This window comes from Argiope bruennichi, chromosome X2 (genome assembly GCF_947563725.1).
Source record: "Argiope bruennichi chromosome X2, qqArgBrue1.1, whole genome shotgun sequence".
Lineage (NCBI taxonomy): Eukaryota > Metazoa > Arthropoda > Arachnida > Araneae > Araneidae > Argiope > Argiope bruennichi.
Genome location: NC_079163.1, coordinates 65,643,878 through 65,662,919, shown reverse-complemented (window position 1 = coordinate 65,662,919; position 19,042 = coordinate 65,643,878). Strand labels below are relative to the sequence as shown.

General features: G+C 28.9%; 1 protein-coding gene across 2 annotated transcripts in view; it reads right to left on the bottom strand.

The window, feature by feature from the left end:
• Window positions 1–784: 784 nt before the first annotated feature.
• LOC129960537 (rab-3A-interacting protein-like) overlaps window positions 785–19,042 on the bottom strand; it is a 53,991-nt gene continuing 35,733 nt past the window's right edge. For both annotated transcript variants that reach the window (XM_056074026.1, XM_056074027.1), the window contains exons 8-11: window positions 16,562–16,647; window positions 15,359–15,455; window positions 7,019–7,085; window positions 785–1,792 (exon numbers count right to left, since the gene is read on the bottom strand). In XM_056074026.1, coding sequence (XP_055930001.1) covers window positions 1,707–1,792; window positions 7,019–7,085; window positions 15,359–15,455; window positions 16,562–16,647 — 336 coding nt within the window. In that variant the 3' untranslated portion in view covers window positions 785–1,706. The remainder of the gene's footprint in view (window positions 1,793–7,018; window positions 7,086–15,358; window positions 15,456–16,561; window positions 16,648–19,042) is intronic.

Genomic DNA, 19,042 nt, shown 5'->3' with positions numbered 1-19,042 from the left:
TCTGAACCAAAGATGGCAAGTTTCTTTCTTAGATCCACATGGAAATTTTTTAAGGGTTAAAATACTTTTAACAGTTAAGAAATGTATAAATTTACTTCATTTTAATCAGCTTTCATATGCTTCCCCCCCCCTTTTTTTTACATTTTCATGAAATACATTTAAGAAACTAGAAACTTAAATACATTAAGAGAAATTAAAGAGAAGTTTTGTAACAATTTAGAAAGTCTACATCTAACAAATGAATAATGTTAGTTGCAGCATTTTTCAAATCTTTCAGAATGTCTATAAATCTTTAATCAAAAATTTAGAAAAAAATCTTGCTTCAAATGAAGGACGGAATGGAAAAAAATGTACATTACTACAATTATATTAAGTACTAAAAAATTTCCGATTTAAGACGCATTTTATAGTATGCGATGCAATTCAATAAAAAAAAAATCAGTAAAAAAAATCACGAAATCACCATTTGTACGTCTTCTAAGAAGCAGAGGAAAAATAATGTATAGATAAAAAGTTATATATCAATAATTTCAATAAAAAAAACTTATCTATCAAAAATATAAGCCTGCTAATGCACATTTAATTAATGATTATAATTTTCAAGTCCTTTAAGATAGCATTAGAATGTTATAAAATGCTAATTAGTATATTACTATAAAATACAATAATCAAATTTTAAAATATTTAGCATAAAAGAGAAAAAAATTTACCTTTAATACTTAATTATACAGTTTTTGTTTTGTATTAATTATATGCATTTAGTACAGCAGGTCAGATATTTTTAAATAAAAATATTTAACTATTGTCTAATGTGCTGATTCCGTGTGAATGTTAAGCACAGCATTATTAATCGAACTAAATTAAATGAATGTTTCGTCATTATGTTTTCACAAATAAAATAAGTTCAAAGATTTTTTTTTTTTTTTTAATTTATTTATTTTTTTTTTTATGGACATGCGTCTTTAAAAGTAGGTAGAATAATTTCCTCACAATCTTCTTCATCATCATTTAAATTAGTACAATATCAGGATTTCGATACTAACGGTGAAAATGACATATTACCGAAGTTTTGCATTTTTCCAGTCGCATAAACGAAATACTTAATTATTACATTTTTACGAACAAATTGCGACTGTGATAAAACAGCGTATAAAGGATGCTTTACTGCATATTGAACAGTGATTAAACGAATACATCAGATCCAAACATGAAGATAAATAATTAAATAAAAAAATAAATAACGAGTATTTATTATGATAGAATGGAGAACACACTTCCAATGAGAAATGATATTTGATTGGAAAGCACAAGAAAATTAAGTATCGAAAATTTAATAAATGGAGAGATATTTACATCTTAATATGCATGACTGAAACACAATTTCCGATTATATAATCATATATTAAGAAAGTAAAATCGTCAATTTAACTTTTGAAGGGTTAGTTGCTTGTTCGTTTAAAACACAATGGGAAGATTCATAATTAAAAATATGAGCTCTTATGCTTTATTTTTAATTAATAAAGCTTGGGATAATCTTATAAGATTTTCTCAATTTAACAACATAAAAAAATTGAAATTCAACAGCACAAACAGAAAAATAAAGAATAAAAGTTTTCACTAGACTTGTAAGAAAATTAATCATTACTCTAGAATCTGAAACCAGACACACTCACAACAACGCATTTGCAATATTTGCGATTAATGACTTATTCCACAATATCATCGATCAATCCCAGCTTTGCCGATATTATTCGTCTTCGTTTCTTCAGTATCTCCAAGTATACTTCATGTACTGAAATACAAAAGTAATGAGTATGCTGAAATTCATAGATATATAAATAAGGTGTTTAAACTTTCTTTTGTCAAAATTACTTTAACCCTTTAAACAGTTTTTTTTTTTTTCTAGTAATGGTGTATCAAAATATTATTTAGAATTTCTTATTATTCACCCTATGAGAAATTTATTTAGTTATTAGACAAAATTAATTTGAATTGTTTATGAATTTAAATAATAAATGGTTAACACATCAAATGCTTCGTTACAGTGCGAGACATAAAACTGAAGCACCCACGATTTTTTATTGCCGAAAAATTTAGATAGAATTTACATAATCTTTCTTTTCGGTGTCTAGAGTTACCATCTTATAATAAATAATAATAATTAATTTTATTGTTACATAGCCTAGGTATTAATTAACATTTTTTTGTGATTTCTGAGGCGTTAAGTCTAGGAGTATACATATGATTTTTTAATCGTCCAACTATTTAGCTGATGTCGGAAGTCTGTAGAATGAAGGTGGAAAGTGAATACATCAAACTCAAGAGTTCTCCAATTAAGTAGTCAAAACACCAAACCGACTCTATTTTGCTAAAAAGATCGGACAACTATCAGGTGTGGGCTCAAAGTACAAGAGCGTAAAGTAAAGAAGAGAACTCTGAAATTGATGGTTATTTTTTCTTCTTAGTTGTTATGTTTAAGAAAATATTGATTATTTTGCATATTTTTAATAAATGTTTAATTTATTAATAGCAGGTATATTTTAAAACATTTATGTAATTTCAATTACTTTAATCGATCTTTACTGCTAATTTCAATAATTTTATATATGTAATTCGTATATCTAAACATTTATAGAAATATACTCGAAAGAAATATTCAATTTGTAATAAAAAACTTCGGCTTAGCCAAATTACTTTGGATAACACTATCGAATAACTATTATTTTTTAAGTCACATTCCATGAGTTATTAACCTCAGATTGTGAATTCATTTTGTTATTAAATACTGAAATACATTGAGGGTTAAATAAAAATGAGACAGGTGAAAAAATTATTATTTATATTAATAAACTTGATGTTAATTTGTCACTTCTTTTGAGAATGCAACTTCTTATTTGTTTCTTTTCGTTGTCTTATGTAGAATAATAAATTTATTACTATTATTTTGTTCTTTTCTTTTTTTTTTCATTATTTAAAACTTAATGGAAACGTTAATACAAGTAATAAAGTCAAATTTGTATATATGTTCCATAAAAATGTTTTACTAAAAGTAGCAATAAATATTTATTTATAATGTTTAATATTTTTAATAAATAATACATAATAAATAGATAGTAAGTAACTTTAATAAATAAAGTAGTAGAAATTACTTTTTTTTTTTTTTAAATTGACAATCCAAAAGATACTTCCAATAATTAAAAAAGGAAATTTTAGTACAAGAATATAATAGCATTTAGAGTACAAAAACTTTTTAAATAAGCAAAACAGTTCACATGTCATGTATTCAAAGTTTTTAAACCATGAGAAATATTTTATTTTTATTTATTTATTTTATTGAATACACTGTACGGCAGTAAAGTTCTCGAACGAATTAAAGACCTTTAAAATTATTTAACAAAAGTTTTCAGAAATACAAATAGTTTTTAATGACAATTAAAACTTTTGATAAGAAAATAAAGCTCATAATTCAATCTAATAAATGAAATTATGCAAGTGAAAATCTGGAGAAAAATGAAATTGTATCACTACATAAAAGACTTAATAAGTATGAACATGCAGCAAGCGTAAGCCCCTACATAATAATAGAACAATTAAAAATCACACATATGCGTTCTTCTATCGACTAAAGATATTTGCTGGGGAAGAAATCGCATATATGCACCTAGTCTGACACATATAAACTCTAAGCACAGATAAATAACTCAACAAGGACATTTAAAAATTGATGAATTAGGAGATAAATATGCTTCTCAAGACAATACAAGGTTTTTAAAAGGATAGAATAATTCAAATTAATTGTTATAAATATGTTCTGTTTATTTTTGAAACTATGTTGATAGTTAGTACACGAATACAGGGGAAATAAGTACTCATACACACATAAAAAGAAATTTACCATTTTCAGATATTCGAAAAACATCAATTCAATTATGAAATCTTAAATAAATTTATTTTAACTTATTCATGCACAATCAATGTTATAAAATCATCAGTTTTGTTTTAACCTTTAATTAAAAATCTTTTTTTTTTATTCACAACGATTTTTAAATTTTATTTCAAAAAATCCATTACTGTGCTGTCAGTCACACGCTTATAATTAATTGGGATCACAAATTCCCACTACTGGTGTAAAAGAATGAACAAAAGGATATATGTTTTCTATTTACATAACTAAAGGGTTTTGGTTTAAGCTAGGATTTACCAAAAAGGGTGCTGCAACCAAGTATTATATAAGATTGAAGGTATTCCAGTAGAATCCTGGCAATTCTAGAAGAAGGGGTTGTTTCTGATGTTCTAAAAAAGCATAAAGTGTAAAAAGGGAGAATCAAAAGCAGCGAAGATAGTGCGTTTCCTTATGAAGTGAGTAGATTGTTGATTATGACTTGTAATTGGTTTCAAGCAATAACAGAAAGCAATTTGCCTGTTTGTACGATCTACAACGATTATTACGATGATTGTTGCGTTGTCGAAGAGGTGCACTTTTCGGACAACGGATTAAACTGCCCTAGAGGTCTTCATCAGTGTTTTTGAAATCTTTGGAGTCTTAAGAACAAGCCCAGCAGAACTTCAAGTCAATGAAACAATTTTGTAAAAATATGAATAAACATGATAAGCTATAACATACATAAATATATACAATAAGATAAAATGTGCATTTTTTAGTAGTGTAAACAAAAGGCACAAAAACAGGGCATATAGCTGAAGAGAGAACTAAAATCTCATTGAATTTCACTTCTTTCCAAAATAACTCTCAATCTCTAATTCAGTCCATTAAGAATGAATCCTAGACAAATATGATTGAGAATTTTAAAAAACGCAGCAATGAAATTTTAGCTAGATTTACCTTACTTATATTCATATGTTTCATATTCAACTCAATACCCAAAAGCTTTGGATATCATATTTCTTTCCATTTTATCAGCATTAAACAGGAATAAAAAATTTCAAGTAATGTCATACATCGGCGAGACGTTTACTAGAAATTTTTTTTATTCAATTAAAGTTTGTAGAATCATTAAGAGAATGACTCTTAACTGGGAAAAAACGTAGCTGTGATAGGAAAAACAATGAAGTATTTTCCAACGTTTCCTCGCGCCCCAAAGCATCCAGTTACGACTAGGCATATATGCTCGTGAAAGAGAAGGGGGGAAAATTGCCAAGATACAGACTCTTAATCCTTTTAGGAGCATTATATTTTTAAAAAATCTCACCGTGAAAAAATGCACAGGTGAAGTGGCATCCCCTAACAATAAAATATTTCCCTGCCTTTAATTTTCAGAAGCACTTCAGTTTTTTCACAATATGTCCCACCGGCCATCAACGGACTTGAGTATTTCCCGAAACTTTCCGCAACTCGTGAAGCCGTTTGTTATTTCTCATTTACACTGGTGGAATAAAAATTGTTTCCTGGTCCATTTTCTTCGAATGCCTGGAAAGTACATGTAACTTTTAAAGTAATAAAATTATGCTACCATAATCAATTCTCAAATCTGACACTGCTATAGTATTTTTATGGGTGTCATTCTCTTTGAAAGCTTCAGAACAAAGCTATGGCTACACGCATTCCATCAATAAAATCTTACCGTCCACCAGGGTTTTAGAATGGAAGAAACAGAAATTTCTTCTCAATATATGAGTTTGTAATTATAAAGTTCCAAAAACGAAACCAGACTCAAAAGTCCATAAATGAACAGCGATCAGAAAAAAATCTCAATAGAAAAGATCCCCCCTCCCAATTGTTAATGGGGTAACTTCTCAAAAGCAGCAGGAGATGGCAAACTGAAAAAGATTTTTAGACTTTCAAAGAAAACTAACAGTATTCTGTTAAAAAAATGAAAAACTAACAATGTGTTTTTGCATAAGCTACAAAGTTGCAAAAAGTAGAAATATCTTTATTTTGGCACTTCCTTTTAAATAATTTCAGGTATATGACATTTTTCAACAATTCATTTGCACTTTTAAAGAAGTAATTTTTGTGAAATACTTCTATTTTTTTGAGTTATATTATATATAGAAATAGATATGAATTTCCCTGTACATGTTATCATTTAAAAATACTAGTTCATGGCAATTTGTAGAAAATCCATAAAAAAAAGTTATATGAATACACAAATCTAAATTGATGACAACATTTCATGAAAGGTAAAAGCAAGTGATTCTCAAATTTACAAGCTGCCTCTACTGGCCAAAAAACTTTTAAGGGGTGGTGGGACAAACTTATTCAATTTTTTCAATTTCAATAATTCTTAAGAAAATTACATTTTTGATGAGTGAATTTGTTTTATATATATTATTGAATTTCTTTCCCAGAAAATATTTATCTAAAGTCCTTTTTATCACTACAAATAAAGAGTTTCATGGTCTGAAAAGAGATGAATTTAAAATAATTTTTAAGACATTCTAATTAATTTTAAATGTTACTAAATTTTTAAAAATACACAATAGAAATATTCAGAAATCTATTAACCCTTTGACTACACATTTATTTGAAACAACATTTGTATTTGAAGCGTATTTAATCTTTTGAACATGAGAAGGCAGTGGCTTTTACGTAAGAATTCATTTATTTCTAATTATTCTGAACATATACTGCTGAATGATATTGAGATAACCTACGCTAATTAGAATTATGAAGAAATAAAAATGGAAACAAAAATGTGAACATATACGGAACGTTCTGACACATCAAATGTATCCAAAGGGTTAAAACAATTTTTGTGGTAAACAAAACAGTTTATTAAAAAAATAATCTTAAGAAATATCACACTATCTTAAATCAAGTGCATCAAAGCGTTAAGGGATGCCATGCTTCTAAATTTGAAATAAAAATTAAAATAATTCTTAAATAATCATAACTGTTGAGAAGCCAATATGAGCGCGCATGGTTAGTGACTATTATTACCTTTAATAATTTTAATTACCAAAAATCTTTATGCTCTTTGTAAATAAGCAATCATAAATAAGAAATTTAAAAGTTCGCATAAGTAAGAACTATACAATTGGAAATAAGAATACTTACTTCTTACTGTTATCAAACCTCTCTGTATGTAACGAAGGTAACAAAATAAATCACAGATTGCAGCAATCTGGAAAAGAAAAAGTATTCTTTAGAAATTCAATGTAAGGTAACATCACTTAGAGTAACTATAATATATAAATCTCAAACTCCATTCTGAGTGCTTCCAAAATTAATTTCAATATTTTAAGCTCCTTTGGTTTTCAAAACTACATTCTAGCACGGGATACAATTCTGTTTGAGAAATAAACTATCTCAAGAGCACTCTTCATCCTAATAATAAAAGACTCAGAATGTAGTATGGTGATTTAGTAAAAGTTTATAAAATAAATTGTTAAGAATCTCAAACTCAAGGTGAAATTAAAGTCAACTTTTTCGCTTTTATTAGCTCTTGTATAACACTATGTCATTAGTTTTAGTTAATTTTTCACTTGTACGCGGATACGTTCGTATATTATATATATATATATATATATATATATATATATATATATATATATATATTAATACACAAGGTGTCGCAAAAAGGTGGAACAAGTTTTAACTATTGCAATTAGAGACATATTTCCAATTGCAGAATACAGAAAAAAAGACGAGTAATTTTTTTCTTACACTCATTTATAAAAGACGCAATGTTTCATGATTATATGAGTGAAATTTTCTGATATTACAAAGAAAATTTAATGATTTTGATCATAACCCTGAGCCAGTGCTAAAACATGACTTTCACCGTCATTTTAAGGAATAACATATCACAAGAAATTTTTTTAAAGGTCAGAATCAGAAAATAATAATACATTCTTCGACTTCTATACAAAGTTGCATTCATTTAAAAATACTTGTGTATAGGCGAACCAATTCATCACTTGTGACATAAAGAAAGACTTTTTGAATTTGTCGGCAAAAGTCTACAGAACATGTAGTGTCAGTTCATCATAATGCAAATCAAAACTAACTGAATATATCAGTAACCATTCACTATATTGTTGTACAAAATAAGATTAACTATGGAGCTTTTGAAAATGCACACATTTGAAAAAAATTGTCACTGATAATGAACTTCTCGTACGAAGAATGGGTTTTTACCCTTCTAAAAGGGATTGTTTTGAAAATTAATGCTTCTTTCTCGACAAAAGAGACATTCTTCTGCCATTTTACATTTCTCAGAGAAAAAAAAAGACGTGACTTTATCTGAAGTAGCGCCTAAATGTAAAATTCCAGACTTCGATCGTGTAGTTATCCACGTAACTGTTACAACAGTCCACGGATTTCACGAATGCTGTATGGATGCCAGTTATTAAGTTGAAACATTTTCTACATCGTCGTTTTTAGAACATTGAGCTCTGAACAGACTTTTGACAGGGCAACTTGAAAAATAAGCTAAAATGTCAATTTCTCTATAATTTGCTTAACGCCTCTTCATCTCTATTCCTCTCTGGAAAAATAAGGATCCTGTAGTCTTCTATCGCTAAAGCGTTCTGTAAGCTCACTTCCTAGAAGAATGTTCAGATAATGACGCTTGTATTCTTCTACAAATTAACCAACATTGATTGTATATAGCAAAAATCATCAGCATTTCCAAATGGTCCTTGTTATAAAATATATAATTCTTTTAAAAAACACACAGTTGCGAGGAAGGCATTTCTTATTCGGCATCCCAGTACTTTCTGGAATATCTTAAATATTCAATTTGTCTTTTCATCTTTCTAAACTCCAAAGCTGCAACTGTTGGAACAATCAAAGCGAATCCAGGCCAGGTTGCTAACTTGCCCGATGGCAAGTGGTTCACTTACACATAAGAAAATACGGGTCCCCAGAATAATGTGAAAATGGATAGAACATGATCTAGTAGAGAATTGCTAGAATTTCTTTTACCTTCATAAACTAAGTAAACAAAACATGAAAAAACATTACGTTTTCTTACAAACACACATCTGAGCAAAGCCTAGTTGCAATGACCTCTTAGATTTGTAGGAATATCGGTATCCTATGCTACCGCTTTTATAAGAAACGTGTGGTTTTTGATAGTGATGCCTAGAAGGCTAACTTCTTTTCTCGCTTATTTTTGTTACAATTGCATTTTATTGTCATAAAACTGATAAACATACTAATTGATCTTTTTAAAATAAAGGAAGTTTTCTTCGAACCTTAAAACCCTTACAAGGTGGCAGAAAAATATAACCTATAGTTTGATTAGCAAAGCCACATTTGGGGAAAGGAATAACAAATGCTTTTTCTTAGATTTATGTGTTTAAGGGTATTATTTGAATATGTTTATAGTATTGTCGAAAAAGGCAAAGGGGCCTTAATCTTATCGGACAGATTTCTGGAGATTCTTTCGGAGCAGCTAGTTGGAGGAAAATGTGATATTCCTAATTTTAATGAGGAGGAAACAAGAGATGCATATCTTGCAAGAAAGAAATATTTTTTGGAAAGATGAGTCAATTTTTTCTTATTTATTTTTTGTTCTTATTAAACATTGGTCGCTTTTAGCAATCAGCTGATTCACACATCTTATTATCTGTACTAATTTAATTATATCAATCAACTTTAAATTCACCAACTTAATTTTTCAAAAGTCCAAACAATTAATCAGTATAAAAGGCCAAGAAATGAATTCACTAAGTAAATAATGAATGAAAAATGAAATGAAATAATGAAAAAAAAATGCAATGGTATCGGAACCAAATTTTTTATGCAGATTATGACAAATTATGACATTCAATTTCGATTATTTTTTTTAGTTATATACAAAGCGTATTTAAACTGCGGATGCAATATATATAGTTTATTTAGCTAAAGTTATTATTATCTTTACTACTAATAACGATGAATGTGTATGCCTCTGTTGAAGCTTTATAAGACATACCGTTAGACTATAGGTTTTTAATGGGGGCAGCAGAGAGTCCAGAGGTAACAATATATTAATATTTGGAATAATTAACTGTTTTGAAAGAAGATTTGGAATATATTTTTCTTGTAAAAAGAATGGTTGTCCAGAAAGGATGAGATCCTCTGCATTCAACCCGAGAGCTATAAATTTGGCAAATGTACCATGGAAAGTGAAAATGTGCAACTTAGAATTATTTTTTTAAAATTTTAATTAATTAAACATTAAATGAAATGTTGATATATTTCTTTCATAATAATAGAGTCTTATGAAACAAAACAAAAATTATATCAGCTTGAAATTCAAAATATTATCTTTTCAATTATACCAATTTAACTGTTATACAGTTGTGTTAAAACTTTATTTCACCCCTCGAGGTCCAAGGTTTTCCGCCCGAGAGCACTGTGTCCCCCTCTGGGTTTTGTTTATATTAGCAGTCTTATTGTGTACGTTGTAGAGTCAAGTTGTAATGCTTTGTCTTTGTGCGCTTTGCTGTATAAATGCTGTGTGTGAATAAAATGTGAAAAATCTACAGTTTGCCTCCAGTTCCTTTCTGACAGGTAAGAGCTTTTTGAATCCTTTGTTAATTGAACTGAATTGAAGTTTAATCATTTTTGGTGCCGAAACCCGGGAAATGCCCAATTTGACTGAATATACCTTTAGATGCGAAATAAAACTAGATGTGAATTAACTAAAATGAATCTGGAATGTTTAAGAAAAGTTAGAACCCCTGCCAGAAAGGCGGCAACAGAATATTTTAAACAACTAGAGTAGGAAATAAACAAAACTGATGAAAGATCTTTAGATATAATCGAAGAACTGTTAGCGAAATTATTAGACAAAGATGGTCAACTAAAGAAACTTGACTCAGAAATTTTAAATTTGTGCAAAGCACAAGATCTGACTAACGAAGTGGAACGGCAAGAAAAATACAGGGATCAAATGATAACTTGGAAAATGCGAGCTGAGAAATTTTTGCGAAAAAATGAAAGCGAAACTATCAATGATAGAAATTTTAACAGAAACTCTCAACAATGTTCAGTCAAACTTCTGAGATTACAAATACCTCAATTTGATGGAGACATTATGAAACTTAATGACTTTTATTCTCAATTTGATATAGCCATACATAAAAATTCAAGTCTTAGCGATGTGGAAAAAATTAATTATTTGAAATTGTATTTAGTTAACGATGCTGAAATGGCTGTTCGTAGTTTAGCTTTAAAAGCAGAAAATTATGATGTTGCGATAAATATTCTAAAAGAAACATTCGGTAGAACCGAGATGATTATTGATGCTCATACGTCTCAACTACTAAATTTAAATCCTGCACGAAAAGCAAACGATGTTAAGTCGTTACGCAGATTATATTCTATATGTGAAAAAAAAACATATGAGGTTTAGAAAATAATGGTGTTAGTCCAAACAGTTATAGTTCTTTACTACACCCCATATTGTTAAAATCAATCCCTAGGGAATTATCCTTGGAATTTTCAAGTAAAATGTACTCGAAAAGAGAAAATACTATTTCGGATTTATTAGAATTCTTAAAAATCGAAATTCAATATCGCGAGCGATATGAACAATTAATCAATGAATTTGGCACAAGTGCACTATCAGAATCTAGAGTTAGCATTTATGAAAAACCTAGCCATAAATACGGAAAATTCAATAAGAGTAAATTTGAGTTATATAACCGAAATAACCAAACAAGCGCGAATACTCCGCATGAATCTGCCTTTGTAATAGATGTGGAAAAAAAAAAAAAAAAAAAAAAAAAAAAAAAAAAAAAACGTTTATTTTGTGTAAAGCCTAAATCCACGATTCTTCAGATTGCCCTTTGCCGGTTCAGAAAAGAAAGGCACATTTAAAAAGAAACGGAATGTTTCTTGTGCCTCACGAAAGCAGGACATGTTTACAAAAATTGCACCTCAAAACGGACATGTGGTAAATGTCGCCGTAGGCATTCTGAGCTAATCTGCAACGCGTCAAACAAACCCCTCTGAACCCCCAAGGGGTGAAAGGTCTAAGTAGAGAGGGGGAAAATCGTAACTTGTTCGAACATAAATGAGGGTGACGAACATTAAGGTTTATCAATGAGGGTGAAGTTCTTTTAGAGACTTGTTTGGCTTTATTGAAGTTGGGAGAAAAAGGAAAAATGGTAAATATTCTGCTAGACAACGCTTCTCAGCGATGCTTTTTGTAAAAGGAAATAGCTGAAGTGTTAAAATTGCCTATAATGAGAACAGAAAAACTGGTTCGAGGGACCCGATAGAAAAAACATATGAAGTTCTAAAGTTTACTCTTTGCAATTCTCGTGACCCTGAAAAAAGCATTGAAATTGAAGCCTAACTTTGCGATGTTATTTCTAGTTCTCCTCTTAAAGTATCGTCTAATAATCTAGAAAGGATGCTTAGTAAGAAAAATACACAGCTTTCAAATGGTTGCGAGTCTTTCGGAAACGAATTTTCTCTCTTAATTGGAGCGCAATATTTTTGGGAAATTCATACAGGCAAAAGGGGAAATTTAAATAAAACATTATTTGTAATTGATACAATTTTCGGTAAAGTTGTGCATGGTCGAATCTCATTAGTAGATTTAAATTGCGACAAGAATGTTTATTTTAAAAATAGAATGCTAGTCAGCATTATATGAAAATGTAAAAATGTTTTGGAAATTGGATTCGATAGAAAAAACAGATAGGGAAAATATCTCTGACAGTGACAAGGATTTAATTACGCACTTTGAAAACAACTTAAAATTAAAAAATAGGAGAAATGAAACTAAGCTCTTTTGGGATAAAAATCATGACGAATTGCATAATAAAATTAAGATAATTAATCGCAGGTTTGAAGATTTATGTATGAGAATGAAAGAAAATAATTGGATTTTGAATGAATATAAGAATATTATTGCAAATCAATTAAATCTGAATACTGTTGAGGTTTCTTCATTCGAAAAATGAAGAAAACGCATACAATATACGCAATGAAACTTCTAGAGAAAAATCTGCCAAGGATAGGAATGATCGATATGAAAGACAAGATAAAGAAAGGTGGGAAAAGGGATAGACCTCCATGGCCAGATAGTTGGGATTCAAGAGCAAGTAGAGAATCCACTAAAGATGACAGGCACACTATAGACAGAACTGAAATTAGTTCTCAACCAGAACGTGATAGAAAAGGACTTAATTTTAGAGAAGAAAAGAAAGAAAAGTCTGGTACCCCGTATTGGGGAGAGACTTTATATCCTGTAGAATCTAAAAGACGTGAATGGTATCATCACCCATCACCTATAACTCCTAAGCAGTTTGAAAGTGTCAGACCCCTAAAGAAAAATCTCACATCTCTGAGGCGATCTAATGCTGCTGTTACCTCGTCTTCTACACCTGACAATAGGTTGGAACCTGTTAAAGAAGATGTTTCCAGTAAAAAGACTGAATTGGATTCTAGTGTGAAAAAAGTTAAAGATGATAAAAAAGATAAGCAAAGTGATGATACATCTTGTTCTGAAGTTGATGAAGACAAGCTGGATCATTTGAGACAGAAAGATGAAGATAGTGAAGTATCTGTGAAACTTGCCCTTTGAAAAACTTTAGGCAAAGAATTGTCTCGAGTAGAATTAGAGACTTTAATTATTGAAATTGCTTGGTTCTTGTCCTTTGATTTATGTGTCTTCTGATTTTCAGAAACCTGTACCTCTTATTCCAGCTCATTTGTTAATGGGAAGAAGAGTTAATAGTTTACCACCAACCAGGTTTACTATTGATACTAATTTAAGTAATAGGAAAATGGTAATTAAAAGGTTTAATTATCGTGAAAGGTTAACTAATCATTTTTGGCTTAAAGAATATATTTTAATGTTAAGATCTACTCATTATGTGAAACCAACAGGCAAAGTTAGAGAATTTAAAGTTGATGATATAGTATTAATTAATGATGATAAACTTATTAGGCATTTTTGGAAATTAGGAAAAGTAGTAGCTGCATTTATTGGCAGAGATGGCAAAGTTAGATCTTGTCAAGTTAAAACGAATATATTTATTATTAAAAGGCCTGTTCCATTGTTATACAAACTCAAAATTGGTGAATGATTAATTTGAATAGTATTATTAATTTAGTGTTTTAGGAACCTATATTGAGATTTGGAATTTAAATGCATATGTGAAGATTTTTATCCTAAATTTGTATTTAACTTTATTATGATAGTTGGTGAGCATGTAAACCATTGTTATGAAATATTGAATTTGTGTCACTGATATTCTGTCTTGTATAAATGTTGCATTTATGCCAGATGGGTTAAATGTAAAATGTTAAAACATTTGAATATTTAGTTAAATTAAAATTTTCATAACATTGCGACATAAATATTGATTTAAATGATGCGAATTTATAGAAATTTTAAATTATGTTAATTAGATATGTGAGAAAATAAGAAATGTTGCAATGTAGAAGGTTTTTAAATATTTAATTTGAATGAACCCCTTGGTCATTCGGGGGGGGGGGGAATGTGTTAAAAATTTATTTCACCCCTCGAGGTTCAAGGTTTTTCGCCCGAGAGCACTGTGTCCCCCTCTGGGTTTTGTTTATATTGGTAGTCTTGTTCTGTACGTTGTAGAGTCATGTTGTATTGCTTTTTCTTTGTATGCTCTGTTGTATAAATGCTGTGTTTTCCTGTTTCCTGCTGTGTGTGAATAAATTGTGAAAAATCCACAGTTTGCCTCCAGTTCCTTTCTGACAGGTAAGAGCTTTTTGAATCATTTGTTAATTGAATTGAAGTCTAATCACTTTGTTTGTCTATTTTCAATTAATATTTAAAAATATTCTTGGACTTATTTAAAAACAATATATTTTACTCTTGTAAAGAAATTCGAATTGTAGTTATATCTATTTTATTCAGGACTTTTCTTCAATTGCTGATACTGGAGGTATGCAAGCAATACCCCTACCTAGCCTGAGTACTTTTCCATGATGAGTAGATTTTTGTTTGAAATTTGCTTAATATATAAAAAATAAAAAATATCATCTGACCTAAATGATCTATACCTAAAAAATATCATCTGACAATGCAAATTCTTGCTGAATTTCTAGGATAAAATTCCAATTTTATGAAATTTTGTTCAATCACGATGTGAAATCTGATCTGATAATTAAAGTTTAATTATAATTTAAAATAAATTTAAGTTAAAATAAAGTTTGAAATGTAATCAATTAATAAAAGACAGACTTTTAAAACTACACATCGCTTCCAATTCAATCTAAAGATCCCTTCCCTTCCATTTGTCTAAAGATATATGACAAAGAGTCTTTTAATAAATTTTTTTATTTCAATGCAAGTTCGGAGATAGTCATCCCAAATTCCAAAATAATCATATAATATTACATTTCAAGTTCCTATATAAGCAGAAATTCATAGAAATTCGGTCTTTTAGCAATATTTTAAAAAATACTTACTCTGTTTCTACTCAAAGCTGATATGTTGTAACTGTTCGTTCCATCTAGATACATTTTATATGGACACAGTCTAGGAGCATTCATCAGATCGCAAACTCTATAAAAGATGAAATGTTAAGTTAATTACTAAATCAACTAAAATTACAGGCATACAGATTTTTAAAAAAATAGTCTGATTATTAAGATAAAATGATATTATAACATCGAAAATGTCATTATAATACAAAATAAGTGTATGCAATAGTTTCATTAACAGAATCAGAAATTGAAGTTTTGCTTGAACTCTTAACCAAAGAAAATTACACTAATAAACTTTACCAGTAAATGATAGTTTTTTTTTTTTTTTGTTTTTTTTACCATATGATAAATCTCGGAATGATGAAAATATTAGATTATACTCTTTCAAACAGAAGCAGCATGGGAAAATTTCCAAATGCATATTACCAGAGATGACATACAAGCCTTCCCCTTCTTGCCTTCCTCCCCGTCCCCAAGTCAGATATGTCAATGAATAAAAACAGAAAATTCGAAGATCAAATTAATATTTTTCAGATGTCCGATTTTTGCAGTAAAGAAACAAAAACTATAATGAAAATGGTTTCTTGAAATATAGAGGCCTCAGTGACGGACTTGCCATTATGAGGCTAGTGAAACAAAACTTAAAAGTAGTACGTTTAGGGTCTGCCTTTTACGAAATTTGAAGGCGGAAGAGAGGATGGTTCCACACCTATTCTAATTAAAGGAAATTTGTTCCTTTTATGCACACTACTTGGAGTGTTCAAAGAAAGTTAAAAGTTTTATCTTTTACTTAAAGGAAATTTATTTTTTTTATTTAAATGATGATTAAGTAAAATAATATCCTATTACGTAAACTTAATTTTTAATTCATCTAACTTGGATTTCGAAAATATCGAAGAGATTTTCATTGTTTTGTATGGACAAAACCTAACTTAAGTGAATAAAGAGATGAAACCTTAGACATAATTTTTTTTTTCTTTCTAAAGAATACTTTTTTTTGATATTCCCCAATCACAAACCTGAAGCTGAGAAAGTGACGGTTAGTTGAAATGCAGGACTGAAAAGTAGTCAGTTGATTTTTCAGCAAGTTAATTATTAGATTATACATACTCTCAGATTATAGATTTTCGAAATAAAGTACCTACAAATTTAAAACATTCTTACAAATATGCAAAATCAACTCACTTTGGTAAAGGCTCATTTTTGGTCACAGATATTTTTTCAATACTAATCTTATCTTCTTCAATGGCGGATAATATACTATCAGAGAGCTGAAAAAATAAAATTATATTTGAGAAAGCCAATATTCTTTTAACCAATCGTACACATTCAAAAATATTTAAAAAACACTAGTTATCAAGAAGATTAACACTACAAGGGAACGATTGCATTGCCTTTTACTTACAGATTGCCAAGAATAAAATTTCATAACATTTTTTCAAAATTTTTGGATTTTTAAACTAAGTTTAAAATCATCGGTGGAATATTTGATAAAACTTTCATATTAATAATATAATCAAATCCGTACTTTTAACAATTCATCAATTCATAATAAAATATGATGTTTGTAGCCAATGGATCATCAGGCATTTATTTTATGTGCAAACACATTCCTAAGTTAGCTTATTGATTTCTACAAAAAAATATTTTTAGGAAAGCCAAATAAATACACAGTAATTAACCAAGTATTTCATTTAAACAAAGAAACCTCAAACATATTCATGATTTAAAGATGAAGAATTTAGAGGGGACAGAAACATTTAATTAATGATTCTTATTTTTACGCACCCAAATATATTTGACACCAAAAGTTAAAGAATGCTGAGTGGTTAGAAAAAAAATATTGAGTTATTCTTAAATTAGACATCTCTTCCCTTGGACTCTTGGCCTTCTCCCCCTCCCCTCCCAAATTGCAAGCCGTCTATTTCCTCTCTTCATTTTACAAAAAGCTAACTCTAACACCCTCATTCCCTTAATACAGGTAGACAACGAATGCGATTTCAATGACATTACTACCGGTAGCTAAATAATACCGACAGAAGTGAGACGAAGTTTAAGTTTGTCAGAAGAATTTTTTGAAAAAAACTTTACCCCAAACAACACTAGTTAGGTTTTTGTTATTTAAACTTTAGTAAAATGAATAAGAAGAATGTTACAGATTACTTTAAATTTGTTGCCCTAAAATTTTCAAAGCGGTCCTTAAAACAAATTAATTCAACAATCTATCCATGACTAGAAGATAATTTCAGTAGTACTGAGTAATGATGATACAACAAAGGTGCATATAATTTTATTACATTGATAAAAAGTTTAAGAGAAACTGCAAGAAAATACAAAAAAAAAAAAAAAATCAAATGCATATTAAAATACAAATGGTGACAGTAAAGCATAACTGCCATGCAAAACAAATAATAATAATTTCATAAAATGATTGGTAACTGAAAAAAAAAAAAAAAACTGATGAGGCATCAGATATCAATAATAATTATACTAAGTCCTCCAATTTCTTTTAATAAGATAGTGATCAACGATTAATATTTATCAATTTTTCAAATGAGTTAACAAGAATAGACTCAACTAGAAAGTTGGTTAAATAATCAAAGGTAAATAAAGACAAGGTTGATACAGAAATACAGTTGCTGTACTTGGCAAGTAAATGCTTCTGAAATTCCAAAATTTATATGCCTTAGTAGACAAATAAATAGGCTAAAAATAGCAAAATCCAGCCTAATTCGCAGCAAAAAATAAAAATTTTTTTTAAAGAATAACAAAAAATTAAATGTTTTTCAATACAGCAAACTCTCAGTTATTTACGTTTTTAATCCCGAAATGCTGTTAATTTCAATCGGAAAAAGTGTTTCTATCCACAAAAATACTTTTTTTTTTCTTTGTAAAATAACAAACTAACAAATTTGTAAGTACAAAAATCAACTGTCTATTAAGTCCTCATTGTACACGTACTTTTCCTACTGTAAAAGAAAGATGTTCAAGAACATTTTTGTTTCAATTTATATCTTTTTTGGCAATTTTACAGCTCATCCATGTTCCCCGTGCTTAACAACTGAACTCCATGTTAATTAGAATTTAATAGTACTTGGAATCGCTTTTAGAATTCATATTAGAAGTTGTAAAAGTTTATGTATATTATTCTCTCTATTCCCCCCCCCCTCTCTCGTCTGTGTGGATAACAAATAAACCCTTCATAGTAAAGAGAAGTTTCGAATTACCGATATCAAATTGAAGTACATTTTTTTATTAAAATATCTTGTAACAAACCAAATATACATAAACTTTTGAATTTTAGCTCATTATTCAAAGATATTAAAATCAATGAGCTCAAATTCAAAAGACATAATTAATAATATTATATTTAATAAAATATAAAAAGTCTTCATGAGTTTAAAATTTTTTATGATATTTCAAATTTTAAAAAAATAACTAAAAAGGGCGTTTAGGTCGTATGTCTCAAAAGTTTGCCACCATGTAGCACAGGATCATAAATGAAAAACATTTTTAATATTATTTTTTCATGTTGTCACTCTCAGTATTTTACACAATTAACAACTTTTAACCTTAATAACAAAAGTATTAAAAACTTTAAAAAATTGCAAAGTGTGCAATTATAAAAGTTTTTACCCTCCTATTCTTCTAAAAAATAACTAATTT